Below are 23,754 nucleotides of genomic sequence, written 5' to 3' on the forward strand. Positions count from 1 at the left end.
TTCAGGCTAGGATTGTTTTGAATGTGCTCTCTCCTAACTTCATGTATTATCCCATAGTTATCAGCTCACTTTCACATATTCAGGCAGTTCTGCAGATTTCAAAGGCTTCCCAGGAGAAAAAAAGTCTGAGACATTTTAATTGTGTGAGTTAAGCTGGAGACCAGGCCTGTCCTTTCCACGTTGAAGTCTTTCTCTTCTTCATGTATAAAACCTGCTTCACTTATATGTTCTGTATATAAAATCAGGGCTGGTTTTGTACTGCGGGAAGTACTGGGAAGAAGTGGCAGAGTTGCACGTGTCTTAGGGGGAGAGGGGGTGATGGCTCAGCTGATAGAAGGGAGAGGGCTGGTACATGGTCCCTGATGGCTCCAGTACAAAATTAGCAGACTATAAAGTACACGGGACAGGCTATCACCTCAGCTGCTCAGCGCACATTCCCATATGGTTGTGATATACAACTTGTGAGCAAAAATAAATATATAATCCATATGGGGAAAACGGACAAAGAACATTGGGGTTTCAAATACGTAAATGGCAGTGCTGAAGTCACCCACCCAGCCCTAATTTCATTTCCTGGGCAATGAGACCTTTGCTCATCCCGAAATGATCCCAGTTTGGGAACATTTGGTTTTGGTCTTGGCCACAACCGGCTGGCCACAGAGCATGCTGCAGTCCCTCCACCAGCCGAGGCAAATCTCTCATGAAGCCAAAGGGGAGCAGGAAGGGGGTTGTCCCAGAGCTACAATACCTACCCTGGGGTGCTCCTGGAATGGCCCAGCTATTCCTTGCCCCTTTTTATGGGCTATGTAGGGATAGATTCTAGACCATCATGTTTATACCTGTAAGCAAAAATGACTGTTAAGATGCCAAGCTTGGCAGAGGGGCTTGCTTTATCAGTGTTTCTAGCTCAGTACCTTTTTTACAAACCAGCAGTGGCCCAATTAAACCCGTTGCAATATCTCTTGGTGTGTCAATGTGAGAATGGTAAATCCAAGTCAAGCAGTTTGAGTCTGCCAAAGTTGGGGAATAATCTTTCCTTACTGGCCATGTGTACGTGTAATTTCCACCGGGAACAACAAAGTCGTCCTCTTTGCTTTTACCACCAGTTCCATCAGGGTAAAGTGCTCCTAATACATTAAAAGGAAGAAGAAAGCTTTTAGCCCACCCTTAACTGTTTTCCTTAAATAAATATGTAATTTCTTCTATTTTATCACAGATTTATAAAATAATAACAGTACTCACAAACACAGAATCACTGAGAAATTGTGAAAAAATTCAGAAGTTCTGGTAAAACCGTCAAAAAAATGTTGAGAGTTAAAATCCATTATTTATCAGTAGATAAAGCTTTAAAAATGCATTAACAGGCTCAAATTTTTCCTTGGCTCTTTACTCTCATCAGTCATCTACACATTTTGTCAGCTAACATTGTGTATCTTCTCACAGAAAACTGATGAGAGTAATGAATATAGGTAAATCCATACAGTCCTCTAACCAAAATACACATACAGGTTTGGCATTTTGAAAATTAAATCATGGCTGTTATAGCCCTATAGAGAGGAAAACATTTACTTACAAGAACTCCATCCATTCAAACAGGCTAGAAGTAGAAGGAAGGAAGGAAGATGCTTCGGTGACATAATTCAGGAAAATAATTCAGGAAAAAAGACCCACCTAACCTGTTTCAGTACTGGATTTATCCCAGGTGTCGAAGGTTTGTGGCAAAAAGTTTTAAGAAACGAAGCTGTTCCTGTTTTTAGTCATCAGCTGCAATTACTGATGAGTTTATGAGAGGGTGATCTAAAGTCCTCTGATGTCAATGGCCAGAACAATAAATACTTGGACAAGTTTTTAGCTGTGACATTAGCTACTCCAGGGGAAAAGGAGAGGAAAAGGCAAACCAGCTTTTACCTTCAGAGTCCTTGTCATAGAAGACCCCGTGCGGATGCACAGAGTATGGGCGGGAAGCAAAGTTTTTTAGATGGACGATAAAGACATCCTCTTCTTCTGCCTTCAGGACTGGCCCAAGGAACCCCAGCCAGGCTGCTTTGGGAATCTCCTGGGAGTAAGTGTCATCTGTGAATTGCCTAAAAATAGCCTTTTTGTACACACGTCCTATCCGGTTGGCTCCTCTTGTCGCATACACGCTTGCAAATCTAGTGTTGGGAAGGGAAAATAATTTAGAGACAAAAAAAACTCCTTTAAGAGTTGATCAAATAAATGGTGCTTGCAGGGCAGATAAATAGTTCCCTGGGACATATGACATAGCTGGTGGAATAAAAGCTGAGGAGTAAACCTGGACAGCGCTAGCAGTGTCCAAGCCCTCTTCTGTACAATAACAGTCATCCTACTCGCAGGTCCGGTCTTTAGCACAGTTACTGCAAGTCTCCACTTGAGGACCAGACACTCAGGCCTTTCTGTACAGTTTTAGCAGCTTCTCCCTCTTTTGAAGGTTTGAAACCTCACATCTGAAAGCATGACTGTTCAGAAGGAAAAAAAAAACAAATTAAGTTTTTTCAAAAGCCAATAAGAGCGATTCTAATCAACTAGTTTGACACATCATTTCTACATTCCAGAGTCTATGTTTATAGCAACTTCAAGTGACGAAGAACCCACCATATGGTCAGTGGTTGACATACTATAGCTATTAAATACCTGTTCCCTTCGAATCCTGAATTGCATTCGTAGTCTAATATCATCTAGCTCCACACTCCAACCACTGGTTCCCATCAAGCCCTCTCTTAGATCAAAGAAGCCACATACCATCAAGAGCTTCTTTTCTATGCAGGCACTTGCATAAGTTTTAATTAATTGACTAAATTGCCTCCTACCCTTCTTCTGGACAAACGAAGTACACTGACATTCTTCATGCCACAAACCTTTCCCGAAGCTCTTTTCTGAAAGCCTTACAATATTTCTCTATCTCTTTTGAAGTCTGAACAGAAGAACTTCACACAATAGGCAAATAATATTCCAGCTAAAGCCAGAGGTGCTCCCAGTCAATATTTCTTACACAAATGGGAATTAGTTTTGCCCTTTTAACTATAACATCATAGTGGCAACCCATGTTCATCCCATCTGTTATGATATAAAATCTTTTTTTACTTCTCTCCAGGTTACAGCTGACAAGTGTGATACACATTCTTCATCCCTAAATATCCCACACAAAGAGAGTAGAAATGAACCTCTTTGCTATACAACCAGGAGTGGACTGTATGACCGATTTCACCATAGTTGACTGTTCCATGAGTTTTTGCATCCACTGAAGATTGAACTTTCATGCTTCCTAACAAACTCATAAAAAAGCAGAGCTAAATTTTCCTGAAGTATCACTGGCAGAAATATAGCAATTTCATATTTATAGTGAGTTTTTGTGACTGGCCAGTTCACCTACTTGAACCCAGTTTGTTTAGGTGCTTTTGTGCAGTGCCAGCAACCTAAGTGTTGGATGTCACATGAGTTGAAAGGTATGACTTGCTATAATTTCTTCACCATAAGACCCACTACTCCCCCTTTTCAAGCCATCTCTGCTTGACACCATAACTCACAACATCCCCCATCTGTGGTCATTACACCTCCATGGCCACTGTCTAAACCAGATCCCTGAAGTGATCCGGATATAAAAGCCTCCAAAAAGAACGCTTTTTCATTTGAAAAACGTGCTTTATAACAAGCCAAGATCTATTTTGGCACAAATGAAAATGTTGCCAATGATACTGCTGTGGCAGAAACAGTTGGCTAGGATGGAGGGGAAGGGACAGAAGCTTCTCAGTCTGCTTCTTCACAGAATAACGTATGTCAGATAAATACACCCCAAAAGCATGGTTAAGGAACGAGTTGCCAAGAAGTCTGGCAACTCCTGGCACAGCAAGACCTGGCAAGTCACACCACGCTCACCGAGGAGAAGATACCTTCCACTGCCCGGGGCTAAGAGCTGCTACAAGAGCCCTTACCACAGAGTAGTACGTGGTGTCAGTAGCAGTGCAGTGTAAAGGCACATGCTTCCTTACCTCATGGCAAGGTATTCATGTGGCTATGCCCTAATTCAAATTATAAATTGATTTTTAAAATGGTTTATAAGAAATTTTCTCTAGAAAAAAAATCAAATAGATTTTTTTTCAGAAAGTACTTATTTTCAGGAGATATTTTTCAGCAGATTTTTTTTCATTTGCATCAGCCATCAAATATTTTAAATGAGGTACTGCAGTGGCACCGTGCTTTCCGGTGGTGACAGTGCCCTTATGCCCTTGGCTTTCTGGCCAGACCACATTGCACACTCTCCCATAACTTCACACCCCTGGGATACACTGTCTCTCTTGCAGAAGGAGAACTGTACCCCAGAAAAATGCACTTCTTGATCAGGCTTTGTCAAATGCTTGACATGAGCCTAACTCCTTTAAATGCATAGATCAGGGATCCCAAAATCCAGTTAGGTATTGAGGTTCAAGAAATCACCTTGAGAAAACCCTGTAGGTTTAGGCACCAGAGACTTCCTCAGTGCCTAAAGCCATGCTGTAGCATCTCTGTTGGCTAGGTCTGTGCCTGTCTCCTACTTAAAGCCATCTAGGAGTCAGGAAAAGAAGTCTTTTTTAGTGCTAGCTTTCTGAAAAGAGGCCCATTCAAATTCTCCACCTGTTCAGAGCTGCAGAGCCCACTGTCAGTGCAATGGGTATCAGCTGCAGCCAGTCACAATGTAGGTGATGCTCTTCTATGCAGGGCATCAAGCAATGCAAGAGTCATGGAGCCAGAAAGGGATCACAGCATGAAAGGAGCAACCTGGCCTCTTGGCCCTGGTTAATTATGGGTTTTGTTTAATCATTGTCCAAAAGAAACAACCAATCAACTCTGGGAGACAAATCCTACATGCCACTGATGCCCTTGCTGTTGCGTTACAGACTCAGGCTCTTTCATAGCTTCTTTTCCTTCTAGATCCACACTCTCCAAAGGGCAGAATAATTTCCTACCCAAAATGCCCTGATGTTTGGGAGTTTCTTGGAGTGCAGACACTTCAGCCTCACTCCTCCTTCTGTCTGAGAGGGGTAGAGCCCAGTTCTTCCACCTATACAGAGACATGTATTTTCAGCACATTCTCTTGGTTGCCCTCAGTACCCGAGAACAGAGCACACTGGTTGTTGTGAGTCCCACTCTAGGTGTCCACGCTGCCCCATTTCATCCAGGAGGACTTTTGGGTACCCACCTCAGCCTTGCAAGTAGCTGGTAGCTCTGTGCCTCTTTACAAGTGTTGCTGTGCTGCACATTACAGTGCTTAAAGTCCTTTGCAGAAAGACTACCCACACTGGAGCTAATGGCACCAGCCATAGGAAGCTCATAGAAAGGATGCATTGTTGTGAGTGGCTTCTCCTCTGCGCTCCCAAGTGCCTGGATCATGGGCATGTGGCCACACTGTGGGGCTGGTACCTCTGCCCAGTGCCACAGTGCACCCAGTGGATGTGTCGGAGGGAGCTGGCACAGGCTCAGTGCCACGGCCCCTGCTGCTCCATCAGTGGGACACAGAGGTTTCCCCCGTCCCTCTTCTTTCTTTCAGTGAGAGCTTCTTCTCAGTGCTCCATGAAGTCACTTCTGCCAGTGCCATTCGTACCAGCGCATCTCCCACCCCGCAGTTCCTTACCACCCATGTCCAGAATCCCTTGGAGATTTTCTCGGCTTCAGGATAGTGTCCTACTGACCTTTTATCTCCTGTCTTTGACAACAGTTCTCAAACACCATTCCCTGTCTTCTTTTGATGGTGTCTGCTTCCTTGGGAAACATTTCACATTTTCAGTCACTGAGTTAAACATCCCCTTCAACTGCATCTCCTGTTTCATTCTTTCCCACCTTCTGACTTTCCAATATGTTATTGCAGCAGTGGCTTCTCCAAATGCTGTAATGGTTAAACACATCCAATTCTCTGAATCTGCCTTTGCCTCTTCCTCTTTCAGTGGTCGCAATGTGCCTATTCTACTGGGCACCCCCTGCCAAAATGCCTCCTATCTGTCATTCCTCTCTTGTCACAAGAAAACAAACCTCTCCCCTGCTTCTTCATGCTCCCCTGCTCACTTCAAACTGCTTCATCCTCCCAGTGGCTTTGTGATACCGCTTCCTGAACCTCTTCCATCTTTCTGATCTTGTGCAGATGTAAAAGTTGCTCTTCTAAATCTTGACTATCTCCCTGCAACTCAGTTGTCAGGCTGCACCTCATGTGCAGAAAGTTGTGATGATCAGCCAGTACCACTCCTTATAGGAAAGGGGAATACTCCATTCTCTGGAGCTGTACCCATGCAAGCTTCCTAAATACCCTCCTTCATATCCTCCAGTCAGGCCAGCCTTGAGGTTATATGTAAAGGTAAGCAGGCTTGTGAATCAGGGCATAAAAAATCTTCTTCAGACTAAGAAAACCTGTGCCTGATTTCATTTTGCCTTGACCACTCTCAGCAGTTCTTAAGCTCCAAGAAAAGTTGGCAATGCACACGAGTGGGACAGGGAGTTATCAATAGGGAATTAACTCTAATTCCTTAAAATAAGTATTAACATAATTACAGAAATCCATCTCCCTGCAATGATGAGCACTATGACTCTTCCAAATGATAGAAGAAGTAAAACAAGGGTGTCATGTAGATTCTACTTCAAATCAAGACTAGACATGCAGATAATCTGCCATCTCAGGGTAGGACCACGAGTTAGGGTAGGACCACGAGTTAAGTGTAATTTCTACACCTATTTCTTTTATCACACAGAAAAAGTATTTTGCCAACATTTTTACCATGTTTATGTTACCTTTGATCTTAAGAAACAGAGCTACAACCTAACAGAGGATATTTTTTTCAAGAGGTGCTTACATGGGTACTATGTTACAGCGTGCAGTAAGAAATGGAGAGAGCTACATGTTGTGCATGGCCAAACAAACAGCTCCTCAGTAGACTGGAGCCAGATCCCTCGCTGACACAATTTCGAAGCCTGCTGAGTTTGCTTGCCGCTGTAATCCACGCTGAAAAATCAGTACTTCAAATAACTACCAGATGTGGAGTCCCAGATTTTCTCCTGCGGTTAACATGCCCAATAGCCACTGTACGCTCCTGGGTGCAACGGTAGGCAAATGCAAACTTTCTTTTATAACCATTGTTCCACTAAAGTCCCATAGATTTTACACTGATAACCATTTAAACAACTATCTTTATGGGTTTGTTCCCTAAAATCTGTTGGTGGTGAAACCTTCCTTACTCTCTACCCTCTTCACATACTCTATGGCTGGGTTTATAACAGGGTTTTTTTCCTCAGAGTTCCCTATTTTTGCTGTGGCTGGAGTAAGCCAGGACAGTGCCCACGGCTCCAGGCTGCCCCATCATTTTAGCCCCTGGGTCATGTAATCTGTTCAGGGTAACCCTCCGCCAAACCATGAGTCTTGTGCTAAGGCCAATGCAACGTCTGTGCTAGAGGGATGGCCAGCGGAGGGGGACCAGTGGTGCCAACTCACATTTGTAGATGGTGCCCTGACCACAAAGCATCAAACAACGAAGTTGTGTGTCCTCAAAAGAGAGAGACACAATGTCCTCAAAGGATGTTTTAGGCCTTTTCTGACCCACACAAGCCACAGAAAAGGTCAATCAAACCTGTAAAATCTTAGACGAAGCTCTGAGGTGTCGCTAGTTAAGTGTGGCTGTAATGGTTTCTCTCCTAGAATAAACTTCTGCTTCCCCTGAAGTCAATAACAAAACTCTTCTCAGGCTTCCTTAGAGCCAGGATTTCACCTTGAATACCCTTTTGATGTTGACCCTTCCCACAACGATCATCTCCGCTGATGCAATTGGGTCAGTTGGCCGCATGACGACTCAGCCATTAGTTTAGCATCTGTGACGACAGTTTCACTGTCATTTATCTGGGTGGGATCTCCTCATAGGCAAATTGCACAAACTGTGTTTGATGCTGTGGTAACAAAAAACACCCGTTAGTGTTGGTGGGTGCAAGACTTGGCCCAGATAAATGTAGGATTGGTGGCCTAAAGAGAAGGGATGAGCTGTTACATCAGGCAAAACTTAACATCTACCACCAGCAGAGCAAGATTTAAGTGTCCATCATATAAACTAGTACCAAATTAATTTAAAGGGGTTATCAACCAAACTCTAATCCTGAGGGCTGAACCACAGTAGGGAGGGAAAGACTGATATATGTCAAGCCACAACACCTAGGTGTATTTTTCTCTTGAAAGTCTGTTGCCTATGTGACCACTAAAGGGAACAGGCAATGTCTGAGCTCACCCTCCTACTGCAGCATATTCATGCCCTAACCCACAAAATCTCACTGGGATCTGCAGCACGTCCAGCAGCACTGACAGCACCTTGCACCCTGTGTGTCCAGTCCACCATGGTTTAATGATGTCACCTCTTTCACCAGTTAAATCAGGTGGGAGGGGATGCTGAACATCTTCCCAGCTCACCTATATTCAGTGGCCATAATTTGGATCTGTGATTTCCAAAGTCCTGCGTGCTTCAGAAAATGTCAGCTTAATTTTCAAAAGAAGAACCAAGAGTGAAATGCCTTGGTTTCATTCATAACGCTCCAAATTATGAGAATTAGTGGAACAGCTCGAGGCTTCAAGTAGACAAGACAAATGGCAGAGGCAAATAGCCTCATTACTTTCTTTACATAAGAAGCACTGATGCACAGCAAGATACTTGCTCTGTGCAAGCAGCAGGCTGGCCCTTGAGCACTGCAGCAACACAAGGCGTAATAAAAATTAGCATCCAAGCAGAATAGTTATATTAACACAGGGCTACGTTTGGGTTAATCAGCTCTGATGAGAGGCAGCCATTTCAGCTCACACCCAGGGAGGTGCTGATGCAGCTCTACGGCTCCTGGCTCGGGAGGCAGCTCACTCAGCACCAGAACAGCGGGAACTGAGCAGTGTAGCGATGCCTGGTGCCAGAACCAGCTCACCTGATTTCCAGGCCCATGCCTCAGCTACTGAAGTCTCCTTTCTCCTCTTTACTGTTAAAAACTGAAGGCTGAGAAAGGTATTATTGACTTTGGCACAACAACATTGAAAATCATCTCTTAAATCTCACTATCTGATCCAGGTAATGTAACACTTCCCATTACACACTTGCTAATTCAGCATTTTTATTAAGTAGTGAAGAATAAGTGGTTTTGATTATATCTCTGTGGGCTAGCTGGAATCAAAGCAAGCATTCCTTTATGTGTATGCACTGACTCTTTTAAAGATAATCAGTTTGTCTGCAACCTCTTTATCTTCACTTCCCTATCAATAAAACTGGGATAGTGCCCCATCAGATGGGTGCTGTGAGGATGCATCACAAGGTGAGAAGTGCTAGGCTCAGCGAGCCCGAGTGTTGCTGCTTGCAGAACACAGCTGGCTCAAAATGCATTCCTGTCTCTACCTAGGAACTGATCCTTAAACTTTATTTATGGAACTATGTTTTTTATAATATCTGTAGGGACCAATTGATTAGCTGAAAAGTAACCCATTAGTATACTGCTTTAAATTTACATTAGAAGTTATCCTAAAGAGTTAAATAGTCAAAATAAGCTATTACTGGTTCACTATTTAGTCCACATGCTTATGCAGACACGCTATTATTCCAGAATACAGCACTTTATTGTGGCTCAATTCAATACAGTTTGGAAATGGAGTAAACTAGTTGCAGGAATTGCTTTATTATTCTGCAGTAGAAGTCTTCATGTAGGGAGCTCATTACAGACGGCTCCCCGGCTTTGAATATATAGTCTACCTTAAAATCCAAATTACATTTCCCTTGTCGGTAAACCCTTTGGAATTAACATTCTGTAATTATTACATTACAGTGATGACTGAAGACATAAGCTATCATCCCGCCCTGTCGTGCCATGTAAAAGGCATCACATTTATGTCACAGACTTTAAAGTAAATGTGCCACTTGATGTTCACAGAACACAAAGTGCAGACAGCCTTAAAAGTACAATTTACAGAACAGATTCCAAGTCTCTCTGTGGTATCTGGGGTGGATTTATAGGTACCTGCCCTTCCTTTAAAGCTGAGCTATTTTTAGTGAGAGGTCTTCAAGGTTAGGGAGCGGAGGAAGTTATCCTGTGCTAAAAAGAATAGGGAAGTGAGAAATTCAAGTGTTTAACACAACTGAAGAATAACCTTTCCAGCAAAGCCTGTTTTCATGGGCTGGGAACAAACTATTACCCTGAATTTTACCTATAAAGGTAACACCTATTAACTTGGATGTTCTTTGGGACCTCCAGTTGTTAAGAGCATAAGTGTAAGTTTGTGTTGAAAAATAAAACTCTTTCTTGCCTGCTGCTTGTGGCAAAATAATTTCCTTATGAAATCCAACTGAGAGTGATTCTGAAATTACCAGCCACTAGAGAAAAGTCTGGCATTGCTTGGGATTTCCTGAAAAATCAGAAAGGACATTTCAATTTCTAACTCCCGGGACACAGCATCCAGCTCCCAGTGTGCCTCCAGGCCTGGTATGGACACCAGGACCTCCTCACTTGCTTACAGCTCCCACCCCAACCCCAAGCCTAGACTCAGAGGAAGGACCCCCAAACTATCTCTAGGGTGTCAAAGATATCAGTGAAATCTTAAAAACAGTCCCACACATGTTTGAAGCCCACGCCGTAGAGAGGCACCAAGGGTCTGTGCCATACCCATCCAATGTCCAGGCCAGCTCTCCCGGTGTGGGAGGGACACGCAGCCAACCCCAGCAGTGTGGGCATGAGAATGGATGCCTGTTTTCCTCTGGCCAAGGCACAATTCATCACAGTGTTTACCTACGCACTCCAGTTTCAGCACGGGTGATCACCAGGAGTTCAGCGTGACCATTCGCTGTTGTATATTTAAGCACTTATCTAAAAAGATTTCCTAAATGGAGGTCTCCACAGTTGCACACATTGCAGGGATATATGGACCATCTAATTGTATCTCATTCGTAGGTACTATACACATCTGAATTCTACAATGTCATACCAAGCCCCCCAACTTTTATCATCTCACAGGGAGAAAACTTACAATCTTTTGCCAATTAAATAGACTTCTATGTCTTACAGCAAAGAGCTGTGCTTGATTATAGCAAAGTTGCAGTTTGCCTTTGGACAAGTCCCAGAAATACCTGCATCTCCATGAAACACACACAGGGGATTTTGAAGCCACTACCTGACACTTTTTTGAGAAATATCAGTTCCTTAACGTCACCTTCAAACACACACTATCACCTTGCTTAATCAACCACAATGGAAGAGAAATCGACCAAAGTCTACTCGTGCCTTGAAGCTGAAATCCTGCCTATGACAACATCATTGGAAGAAAAACAAGAAAAAGGCCATCTTAAGACATTTACAACAACATTAACCACTTTAGTCAATTTTCTTTGGAGCTGTGAATACATCTCAAATTTATCAGAGACCCCAGTGACTTACTTGTCCTCTAAGAGGTTTTGTCCCGTGATCAGATTTTTCCCAGATGGTGCATAGTCCCAGTTCTCTTCCACAATCCCGAGGTAATAGGTTCTGGTCTTTGCTTCCACCACTGCAAACAGCCAGAGGAACCCAACAGCGCGAAGGTAGCCACCACGCTGCGCGGGAGGCATTTGTAGTTGTGATTGCAAGGCTGGCAACGGGCAGGCAGCAGCAGGATGCACCACAGAGAACTCACCCCTCCCTCCCAGCTCTCGACAAGTTATAAATAAGGAATGGACGGAGCAAAGCTCCTCCTTTTCAGCAGGTAGGACTGGGATAGGTAGAGAGCCCAGCTATGCAGAGCAGGGCTAGGGAGGAGGTTGCTACCATGGCAGGACCTTTGCCAATCCTTTGGTGAATGCATAAATTGCTCACTTACCTGTCCAGCCTAGAGCCAGTTGGTGTTTTTTGGAAGTTTGGCTGCTTTTTTGTCCTCCTTTTTCCAGACTAGGTGGTATGGCATGTTGGAGAAACTTTTTGTTGGTCTTTTTGCCATCCCTGTCAAAACCCTTTTTTTTTTTTTAGTTTTAATTTAACTCCTTTATCATGTCTGAGATTTCTAAAGCTAGCATCTTGCTGCCTTTGTTGTTTTTTTTCCAATGGCATAACACTAGTTTACAATCCAGCATTATCAGAGAGAGAGAGAGAATTCTCCAGTACCTCTCCAATTTCTAGGATTTTCTGACCCATTTATTAAGATGGCAAGTGATCTGAATGTATTCACTTTTAGAGTGCCCAAAATGAGGCCTCTTTTTACAAACATTTCTAGAAATTAGAGCCCTTGTAAAGTCTTTCCATTTGGACACCTAAGAATTGAGGCACACAAAGATCACCCTTTTATTAAACTTGGTAATTAACATGCCCACGCAGCGCTCTAGAAAATCAGTCTCTCCCTTTATAGCTTAACTTCCTCTAAGACAACATCTCTACTACCATCTTGGCAAAGTGTAAACCTGTATGAGTATGAATTGATAGGCTATTCTAAACCATTTAGGTAGCATCCCCTAGGTGGCAAGACACTCTGCAGAATCATACTGCTCTCTTACTCATTTTTAACTGACTAAAGACATTAAAAAGTTGCAGTTCTGGAATATAGCATTATACTTGAGACCCATTGCCAGGTTTAACAGTTGTGAAATTCCCCTTTCAGCTCCAGAACCATCTGACCTCTTCCTGTTGAAGCTAATGGTTACTCATGGATAGGGGTGTAAGAGGCTTCTCAAATGAATTTGGTAGCCACAGGTTTAACTTCATCAGTCAAAACCTAGCTCAGTGATATGAATGTTTTTATGTGGCATTTGCATGAGGATCACCCTCTGGCATGCAACAGAGACAGCTACACATACGGTCAGCTGTGCTGAACGCCTCACCATCACTGGTGTGCAGGTGGCTCTGAAGTCGCACACAGAATTCAAAAAGCAGGTGGGGTTCACAGCGTCCCAGCCTCCAGCCACCTGGACCGTGGTGAGTCTCATCTAAATTCAGACACAAAGCACACAGACACACAGAGTATCTTACTAAAGAAGCTTTCAGTTTCTTTAGGCTATTCATTGCATCTCTTTAGCTGCGAGGACTGAAAGCCCAGTATACGTGGGTAAGGATACAGTCAGACAGTTGCAAATGGTCAGCTTAACATAGCTGTAAAAGCAAGAGTCCCTCAGCTGTAAGCTGCTCTCTGACACATGCTGATGTTCATTTTCTCAAGTCAGTTAATTGATGAACAATGAGAAGGAGAAAAAGTAATAGGACAATATAGATGTTGTACAAAGAGAGATCCTGATCCTCAGAAGTGGCACCCACAGACTTCCTGATAACCCTGAAGACCTTGCTCGTCTCTTCATTCTTCTGCTGCAAACGCCACGCTGCCCAACCTCTTGGCATCTCACGTCAATCTATGTCCTCTCTTTCAAAATACCAATAGTTAAAAATCATCTTCCTTTTCCACTGCTTTGTTGTGTCACTCAGTTACTTAAATGATGCCAACTAATAGTACTGTGATTCCAAAAGGCATAATCAGAAAGCAAAAGAAAAGACAATGACTGCAGGACAGGCAGAGGCTTTGCCAGCCGGTGGCACAGCTATCAAACATGCAACTGTGGTGGGACCGATGGGCCAGCTGGTGGGCTATGAAGCTGTGAAAAGGCCAAGGTGGCCTTTTAACAGGTTAGCATATTCCCACTGTGATCTTTGCACAGGGCCTGGGACCCTGCAGCCTCCTGCAGTGAATACTTCCCTTGCCCAGAGTAGCTGTCCTGAGCCAAGACAAACTACGAGCTTTATCTCCTGTCACTCAAACACCTGAGTTTACAGAACTGGGTACCTGCTGTGCAAATATTCATTGTTATAACATATGAACATTTGCATTTGAATAGGAAATATCTTTATTTAGAGGGTAACATGCAATTTGAATGAGATTGTGGAGAGCTCAATTGCTTACATCAGCCATTTCCATGACATTAGACATATTTAATAAGACCAGGTACAGTTTTGCTATGACCTTCTTTTTGTTTTCTTTTTTTGTAACTAAAGAATTCTGTTATATGTTTAACATAAATCTATATATATGTGGACTCATAGTGCATTGAGCTAATGGGGAATAGGAAGGGGGAGTGTCCAGTTCTGAGCTGGCACCTGACAGCACTATAGTAATTTAAATAATAATAGTCCTATGTCCTAGTTTTTCTATTGCTTCTCATGTGCCCAGGATTGGGTCCTGGTTGCTTTCTTGCTAGAATAACTATTCAAAATTCAAATACAAAGGTAATTTCTTTGTCTATTACCGCAAAAATTATTTGTGTAACAGGAATAATGTGTGGGCATTAGCACCCTATATCAGCAATGTGTTGTAAGTCTGGTAAACGCCTTAGCTTGGCTTCAGCATTTACTAGATCTGGCAACTTGTATACCCTTTGCATCCACACATTAACACTTAATTACCTTGTCACATCATTAAACCCAGGCACATTTACATTCCGGAGAGGTGCTCTGAGCATGACTCAGAAAAAGATGAAAGAACAGCTGTTTTGCCCTTGCATCAGGAAAATTTCTGGAAGCTCCCCTCCGGCAGTGAGGTAATGGGATTAAGTTTGTCCCTTTGTTCAGGATCCTTTCAGCAAAAGGGTTGGATACTGGTTCCTCTGAGGCTTTCTGTTCCTCTGAAGGCTAAAATTAGTGCATGGCTGGGTTTCGAAGTTTTGTAATGAGGAGCAATGTTCATAGGTCTGAAGGGCGAACACCTTGAGTACCAGTTTGTGAATGAGACCTGAAACATCACCAATGGAGATTTCTTTTTAAGTACATCAGGAATGATTGCAATAATTAGCTTAAGTTAATCCACTAAAGCCCATACTTGTGCCAACTAATGTTAGTGAATTAACTAGAATATGTAAGTTAGTTAACCTGGCAATGGCCATAAGGTCAATGAAGAGAGATGTTGGACGTGCTGATCTTCTGCATTGACTATACCTCAGTTCGTTGAAATTACGCAACGTGTTCAGAGATGAGCACTTTATTCAGGCTGCTTACTACTGAAACCCAGCTTGCATTCTCCACTGAGCAGATGATGAGCTGATGTTCAAGCAGATTGACTACCCTGTTCCCTCTGCTTCTTCTTGATAGCAGTAGAGTTCCCATTCGTACACACTTGTTCCCAGTCCCTCTGCTATGTTGGTTTGTGTCTGCATTGCAATCCAGGTTGGAGAATTAGTCTGTCTTTTTCCAGCATAAGACTACCCTCAGCTGGTATTGCCACCAAACCTGGAGCTGTGCCTGTAGTGACCATCCCAAGGTGAAAAAGAGTGCCTGTGGTAAAGCTGGGAACTGAGTTACACCCTCCCAAGTTTCACACCACACTCTTAACCAAGCCATCCTTCCCCTTCCTCGGTTTTCCCACACTCTCAAGCCATGAACACATATTAAATACAAAAGCCTCGTATATCTGGGAAAAACAATTTCACTTGCACTTTCTAATCATTTTCTGAGTTGCAGCAGTAGTAAGCAGAAGGTAAACCTCATGTTACGGTCTTGGATAGTCACACCAGGTGTATCTGAATTAGTGGAATCTTTTGAGTTCACACTGGTAGGTTGGAAATCTCAAAAACTGTCTGCCCTGAAGGCTTCCACCACTTCTATTTGCAATTCTGGATAGGACCTTGGTGAGAAAGGATTCCTTGTCATATACAGCACTTCCCAGGAGCACTCCGAGTCTGAGCACTGAAACAGTTGGAGACAGAAGGACAAAAAAGCTGCTGAAACTCCAAGAATAGTTACAAGGATCTGTGATAAGTGAGGATATTAGAAGGGGAGCTGTAGCCCATATTACAGGCGGCCCAGTGTGGACCTGACTCATGTCTGCCCAGAAGTCCCTGTGGCAGGACGGAGACTGAAACCAGCCCTCCAGATTCCCATGTCAGAGTCCACACGGCTCCCCAGCGTTGCCCTCCAGCCATTTGGGCTCAGTCCATGCACCCAGCTCATGGTCACACTTGGCATTTACCACAATAGTTGTCTGGAGATCATTAGGGCAGAATAATTTTCTCTGTGCAGACGCTCTCCTTGCAGAACAGCTGCTTTGGTACATTACCAGCTGCGGACAAATCTTGAGCCAAGGCGTGAAATGGAAAAGAGGGCTCCTGTTATATCAGAAGCAGCCCACAGATCCTTTCATCATGGGTTTGAGCCGAATCCTACATCTGCCACATCGATGACAAAGGACAATATTGTAGCTGAATTTATACTTTAGAGAAATTAATTATACATTGGGAAAAAAGATACTTAAATTCAAAGATTGTAAAGGGATGCAACAGTGAGAAGGAAGGCGTTTAACAGTGTACTGAAAGGAGCTGCAAGTTTGAAGAGATTATAATAAATTGCCAAATAGACCAAGCAAGTGTAATGTGTTCAGCCTCAAAAGCCATTACAGCAAGGCTAAAAAAAGTAAGTTTTAATCCTAATTAAGAGAAGCTTCTTGCGTGTGGTAACTCATGTAATATCCGCACTGTTAAAACAAGGCTAATACCTCGACAGAACTTCAAGGTATATTATTTATGGGTTTCTATAGTGCTGCCCATTGTAGCACCTAACAAACATGAAAGAGCTTAACTTTACGTCATCACTGTTGGGCAGAGCGTGTTTATTAACCCTATTATACAAATGAGGAAAGAGGAAGGCTAGGTAACTTCCAGGCACTCATGCAGGAAGGCAGCCTGGTCTCCTGGCTTCCCGTCCAGCTGTGGAAGCAAGGCAACAGCCCTCCTGTCCCACCACCTTCCCTCTGTGCATGAGGGTGGTGGAGACCGGGGTCTCGTTGGACTTTCACTCTTTGTGGGAGTGATGCTGTAACCCAGTTGCATGATGAAACCCTTTCATACCCACCTTTGCTGCCTGCTTGCAGGAGTGCCAGCTCCAAGGGCTTCCTTGGCTTTCTCCCGAGCAGCTCTGCTGCCTGCCCAGCCTCCTCCAGCTGCCCCATGGGCATCATGGGTTCCTCTTCCATCATGTCTCACAGCACTGACCTACTTACTAACTCTAGAGGAAATGTGGCCCTTTTGTTTTCCTCCTATGAGATCATTGCCCCATTTTCTTTCTGGGTAAATAGGGGAGTTGTGGTAAGAAACCCCATCACTGGAAAACTAACTGGGACTATTTAAAGCAGGTAGCAGAAAGGAAGGTATTGAGCATTGTGGGAAGAAAAGAAAGAAGTGATGTGATTGCATCTGCACAAGTGGCTTCCAAACTGTTGCAAATTCACCTCTGCCAGGCAAGCCATCCCCCAAAGTGTTATAAACCTCCAAATTCCCAGCAGGTTTGTGACACTTTGCTGGGGGTCTGCTGATTAAATGGGAGGGTGTTGTGTGCAGTGGAGGAGCTAACAGAAGTTACCTGCTGTCCAGACAACTTCTTCTGTCCAGTTTCTCTGCCTGAAAAGGAGCAAGTGGGGAAAATGTGATGACCTTGTGGAAGCCTGGATGGCTGCCCACAGTGAAACGATGTGATTTATGGGATATGCAGATGGCTGCCAAACACTTTTAATGTCTTTCATCTGTGTCTACAAAGCTTTGCAATAAAGAGCAGCCCTGCTGCTCTTCAGTGACTCTGTTGCTTCCTATTTGAAGAAGCCTATGTTACAGCCTGAGTGCCATTGGATGGAGTGGAAACCTTTCAGGTCTAGTATTAAAAAGGAAAATAATTTCTATAAAATTAGAAATTCCACAGTGCATGGAAAAACCCCTCTCCCTTCCATGAACTCAGTTATCACTTTTAAGAGCTTGCTGTGGTCTTCCAAAACATCATTTGCCTTTGTTCTATCATTCTGAGTTAGAACTGAATCCTATATAGTCCCTACTGAGGACTTCTGTCCTCTGCCCAACTTTTGCCTAGTGTCTCCTTTCCACTGCTGGGTACAATCCTGGGAGGTGCAGAGCATCCTTCGTTTAAAGGAGAAAAAAGATGACTGTGGATTAAGACCCTGGAGTTGGGTCAGGGCTCTTGGCATCTTTCTTTGCAAGTAAGGGCTTGTGAACACCGTGGCAGGGATGCAGCCTGGTAAGTCTGCACCATGCATACAAGACTGAGCAAATTTGCCAACTCAGATGCAGATCCCTCTCTGAAAGGGTAATGAAGTGAAAGGCAGCATGATGCAAATGTGGCTGCACCACCCCTGGGTCCAAGCTGGAGTGTTTCTGCACCAGAGTCCACTTATATTTCTGAAACCAGGACTAACTCAGAGTCACCCTGGCTTTGCCTGCTCACAGTGATGCCAACACGGTGTAAGCAGAGCTTCCTCCTTTCCCAGGCCAGGCTAGTAGTTCAAAAGGGAAACTTCATGAATCGCAGTGCCTGAAATGGCTCCTCCAGCTCCTGCAGGACTTGGGACAGATCACGCAGGTCCACAGTCTGTATGTTTTGGAAGTAAAAAAGCAGACATCAAAACCCACCTTTGGGCACCTGAGAAAACAGCTTGAACCTCAAGAAATGCTGAGCAACCTGCCTCAATGGAGGAAACACGGTTTCAGCTGACTAACTGTAAGCACTCAGTTAGCCTTCGCTTCTCTTGTGTGCTCATCTGCAAAGTGGGGATCATTATATCTGACTCCTTCTCCAGGTATTTGGAAGCTCATTTAGTTAATGCTTGTCAAGCACTTTAAGGTTTCCAGATGAAAGGAGCCGCAGATAGGCAAAGCATTGCTATTACTATTAATTATTTCTATTGTGCAAGTAGACATGAAAGCAGCAAGAGTGATGATTACTCGCTTCCTTTACAAGTGGCAAGACACAGTGCAAATACACAAACAGGGACTCTCCCTGCCCTGCAGTGCTCCTAATCTTACCAGCCAGATAAACCAGACAAAGAGCGAGGAAAGGAGCACAAACCCAGAGAAAGCAATGCATGTAGTGACTTACCACACAGGGGTTTTTTGCAACAGCTGCTTTTTAAAAGTGCCCTGTTAGCCAAAAATCACAATATCACTATTCTGGGGTATTTAAAAAACACAAGTCAGGCTCTCAAAAATGGAAAAGTTTTTTACAGAAGATAGTAAATGCTAATTCTCCTTATTTGGCCTCTGATTTTTGAGCAGATCAAGCTTTGAAGTTTTTCTCTGCAGCCATGAGGACCGAAAATATTTCACTCATTAAAAAAAAGTCAAAATTCTCAAAGAACAAGTTAAAGTATTTGGATATGTAAGACAAATTCCTGGCGGTAACAGGTTGCTGTCAATCAGCTGCTCAGCAGAAAGGAGATGAGCGTGGGCTTGGTGGCAGCTCATCCCTCTTCCCTCCCAGGCGTCCGGTGAGTCTCTCACAATTAGTTTTCATTCTCCCCAGGGTGCCAGGGGCTGGGTGCACACCACAGAGGAGTTTACATGCAGTGATGAGATGCTCTGCAGTAATTTGTTCCTTTATCTAATGCCTGACTAGACAGGCAGACCAATAGAGGAGCAAAAAAACCAAGTGGCTCCCAGCCAGATGCTGAAACCTCTCACGCGTGGCTGTGAAAGGGCTGGCGCTGGCTCAGTGGAGGGGGTGGGAAGCATGGCCAAGGCCAGCGGTGTAGCGGGACTGGGATGCTCTGGGGTGAGACACGCCGATCTGAGCCATCCCGCCTTTCCTTCAGAGCATGAAGGCTCACGGAGGCATATCCTGGGCCAGGGAGTACCAGGCTAGCCCAGCAGTCGGGCATCTGCATCCCTCACCTCCTTCAGAGACAGTTTCAGCCCATCTGTGGAAGGAGGCTGCAGCTGGATCTGCAATGTCCTGGGTGAATCCAGGAACTGCTGAACCTTCCTCTGACTGCTGTATGAATCCATACGGTTTTCTGGTTTGCTTTTTCCCAAGTAAAAGCATCCAGTTCATTTAATATCAGCTGGTGAACAGGCTTGGGACAGTATCAACTGCATTTTTTGGTAAGCTTATGGTGGGATGAGGATGCCTGATGCAAGCTGTTATAAAACTATTAAACTATTCTTAAAAGAATCTCAGCTTCTTTCAAAAAGCAATTCTTGTGAGGAAGAGGCAGCAGTGTTTCTGGCAGGTCATAGGGAAGTGCATCCTTATCTCATAATAGCCATATACAATACTACAAGCATCATAAGGATATCAAAAATAGATTTAAAAAGCAGAACCAACTGTCCTCCATGCACTGCTTCAACTTTTCAGGTCTGCATTTCATCCTTGGGCTCTCACCAAGCTCCCTCTAATGGTGATAGACATCGTGTTTCATTGCCTCCCTGTGCCGCCGGCCAGGCAAGACACAGGCACGAAGGCCCGGCGTTGCACAGGGCGAGATGTGCCTACTGCAGGAGGCCCTCCAGGTTTTTATTTTTGTAATGTGTGGGGGTTCATCTCTCACCTAGCTCTTTTATGATTCTGTCTCCACCCGGTATCTTCCCTCTTAACACTTCCCTGGGTTCTTACCTTTCTCCCCAGCCTCTGGAGACCTGCCGTCATCACAGAGTTAATGCATGTCCTGCCCTTAGCACAATTTGGGCACACACCCTAATATAAAGAATGGATTACACCACCGAGGAATGACAGCAGCATATGCCAGACAGTTTGTACATCTTTTTAAGTCCAGCTTTTTTATGTCTTCCTCATGCCAGCTGTGGAGGAGCTGCGGACTCAAGCCAGCTCTGCTACAGGGACCAGGGACCAAAGCCCATGGCAGCACAGTGCCACTGCTGTAAACATGACCACAGTGCTTGGTGCAAAGGGCAGTGCAGCTGGCCCTGAGCCACACCAGCGCTGCGCTACTATCCCTCTCTGATATATCACAGTCCTTCACAGAGTCACACAATCACAGAGTGGCTGAGGTTGGCAGGGACCTCCGGAGGTCATCTGGTCCAACCCCCCTGCTCAAGCAAAGGCACCTGGACAAGGCTTCCCAGGACCATGCCCAGATGGCTTTTGAATATTTCCAAGGATAGAGATACTGTATCTCCAAGGATGGAGACAGACAGTTCACACCTTTTCAGAAAGGACCTTTAATTATGTCTCCTTTTGGTACCTAATTTTAGACAACAAACAAAAATGCCTGCAGTCCACCTTCTTCAACATCCCCTCACCCTCAAAAAAGCCTTGAGACTGCCTTCCAGTAGACACAGGAGCAGAAAAGTATAAATAGTTTGAAGATGGAGAGTACTTAATTTCTGGAAAAATTTTGTGATGCAGTTGTCTGCGCAAGCAGCAAATCACTTTCAGAAACCCAAGCAGTGCTAAGAAATGTCCAAAGGCACTTCCCACTTTGGGAAATATTGCCCTAATTGCCTTGGGCCCTTCTGCTACATAAGATACATGGAGATTTAAAATACTATTCTGTCCCACAGTGGGCCCAAACTAACAACTTCAGGGTCAGCAAGGGGATGGATTGTCCTTTCTTCAACCAGCCAGCACCGGCTGGAAAAAACAGACAGACCTCAGGATCTGGCCACCAGCTGTATTTCCAAAGGCTTATCCAATTTTTCTACATATATCAGTTTCTCCGATAGAGGCAAAGTAAGTAGTAAGTACTTTTACTAGCAAGCAGTAATTCTGGCTACAAACCTGGCCTCATGTGCATGTTTGAAACATTACAGCTACGCACACACAACTAGTATTGATTTTCAGGTTTTTTTTTCTTTTGGCACAAAACCAGATGAGGATGATTAACGAGAGGACGGTCCCCCTTGCAATAACGAAACACTTAATGATCAATTCTAACCTCATGGCTGTTGCCCCCCTCTTTCATTCTAGTGGAAGTCGCTGCTCCAGATGCCTCAGCCTCGCGTGGGAGTTTTTAATCTCTCACAGGTTACCTGTCCAAGCCACGTGTCTCTCAGTCTGACCAAAAACACCACCCTGGACTACAGAAACCTTCCCTCCTGACAATGTCAAACAGCTATAAAAAATGCAATGACCTTTTTTTGACAAAACCCATGTTTCTTTAGTATATTCCCAATATTTGCTCTTCATTACTGAAAGCTTCCTGAGAGACCCAGGGCAGTTCAGGGCAAGCTAGGAAGGGAGGAGAAGGATCACCAGAAGAAGTAACATTTCTCTCGTTTGGTCGGGTAAATAGGGGCATTTTCCTGTGGGTACTGCTTTTAGCTCCGAATTTACCTGCACCCTGAGCACATACCTGGACAAACCCCAGTGACAAAACACAAGGATGAGAAATGCCTTTCAGCCAAAACCAGAAAGAAGTGTTGCATGAAACCAGCAAAATGAAAGCACAAACCTCTAATTATTTTAATATTGGATAGTGACAGTGTTGTTCTGTGTTAGGAGCACAAACAACCTTTGGCCACAGGTCATGGTTCATTGCCATTTTAGAAAACAGTGGGGATGGCACAGTGTTGTCCCTGGACAAGACACTCAGGTAATTAAACAAAATCAGCCCTGCGATAAATCAGATGAACATACATACATACACACACAAGCAAGAAGTGGGTAATACTTTGCTGGATGGGCAGAGCTTACTGGGTGTTTTTTCGGCACCATTCCCCCTCATCCCAGAAGGTGCTTCTGCAGAACATTGGCTGTGCAACCCTGGGGTGCCCCAGGCTCACAGAGTCACTGATAACCACAGGGTTTATTCCTAAGGGACTGTCTCTTTCTGGTGGCACTACTGTCCCAGAGTCAATGATGTGTGCACCATCATCAGAGGGGGAAAAGTGCTCAGCAAAGACTCTGGATGTCATCTCAGGGAGGAGAGAGAGCCTAAGTATGTTGGAGAGGGAGTTGTGCGTAAAAAGGAGATACAAGGGAAAAGGAAGAAGGAAAAAATATCAGAAAAATAGGTAAAATAGAAGAGAAGACCCATCCATGCGATATTTAAGCTGTGGTCCCTGTGAAGTGCACAGTCAGAACAAGCTGTGTTTTAGGACCACACGTGTGATGGTACTGTGCAGTGAATATACCCCCAAAGAGTGCAGAGAGCCTATTTCAAACTTCGTCCGGAACAACTTCCATTCCACCTCTTCAGACTCATATATATTCTTAATATAAGCACCATAGCCTGCACCACTCAATTATTCAATTTTATTCCTTGTTGCTATCTCTGATCTGATTCAAGACTTGAGCCTTTTTGCATTGAGCTGCTCCTCAACTTCCTCAGTGCTCTTGCTATGCGATCAGCTCTTTGTTGGCTGGGGTTAGGTGGGTCTGGGATACTCCAGGTAAAGGAAAACCTGAATAACACTGGTACTGCTGTTTCCACCTTGCTTTTTCTACCTTAACAGGGCATCCACACAGTCCTGGATACAGGCAGGCATGTTAACCTGGGTACCTGTTGCAAGAGCAGGGAGCGCCAAGGGCTCTGGGGCAGGTTATCTGCAATGCCCAAGCTCATGAACCTCCTCAGAGCCAGCTCATCTTGGAAAAAGCCTCTTAACAGCAGTTTGCTTCCTGATTCTTCCTCAGGGAAATCAACCTCCCTTTCCCTCAGTTGAAGAAAACATTAACAACAAAGTGTCATAGGAAACAGCAGCAAGAGATAATTTGTGTCATGGTGCCAAAGTGGAATAAATTAAATTGAGTGGAGTGTCACTGTGTACTTGGAATAAAGCTTTGACTTCAGAGGAACCACTTAAGATTTTTTCTAGAATAAATGAGAGCAGAGCTGCCTGGCTCCTTTTTACACAGGGTATCAACAGCAAAAAGGGCATTTTCTCATCAGCGCTCTGCAGCTGCACTCCAAATGGGGCAGATCTATTAATAGAGTAAGTGGGCAGTCAGATATGCCCTTCAAAAACCTGCACGGGGCTGTAATTCTTCAGTTTCTAACTCACACATTGCACCACACAGGGAAATTGTAGGGCTGGAACG

At 44.2% G+C, this 23,754-nt stretch overlaps 1 protein-coding gene across 1 annotated transcript in view; it reads right to left on the reverse strand.

Moving 5' to 3' along the window:
* The window catches only part of HEPHL1 (hephaestin like 1), a 34,829-nt gene extending 23,244 nt beyond the window's left edge, over positions 1-11,585 (reverse strand). The window contains exons 1-3 of the mRNA XM_076330296.1: positions 11,416-11,585; positions 1,909-2,153; positions 915-1,127 (exon numbers count right to left, since the gene is read on the reverse strand). Coding sequence (XP_076186411.1) covers positions 915-1,127; positions 1,909-2,153; positions 11,416-11,585 — 628 coding nt within the window. The remainder of the gene's footprint in view (positions 1-914; positions 1,128-1,908; positions 2,154-11,415) is intronic.
* Between the last annotated feature and the right edge of the window lie 12,169 nt (positions 11,586-23,754).

Source organism: Aptenodytes patagonicus, chromosome 1, assembly GCF_965638725.1.
Source record: "Aptenodytes patagonicus chromosome 1, bAptPat1.pri.cur, whole genome shotgun sequence".
In the NCBI taxonomy this organism is placed as follows: Eukaryota; Metazoa; Chordata; class Aves; order Sphenisciformes; family Spheniscidae; genus Aptenodytes; species Aptenodytes patagonicus.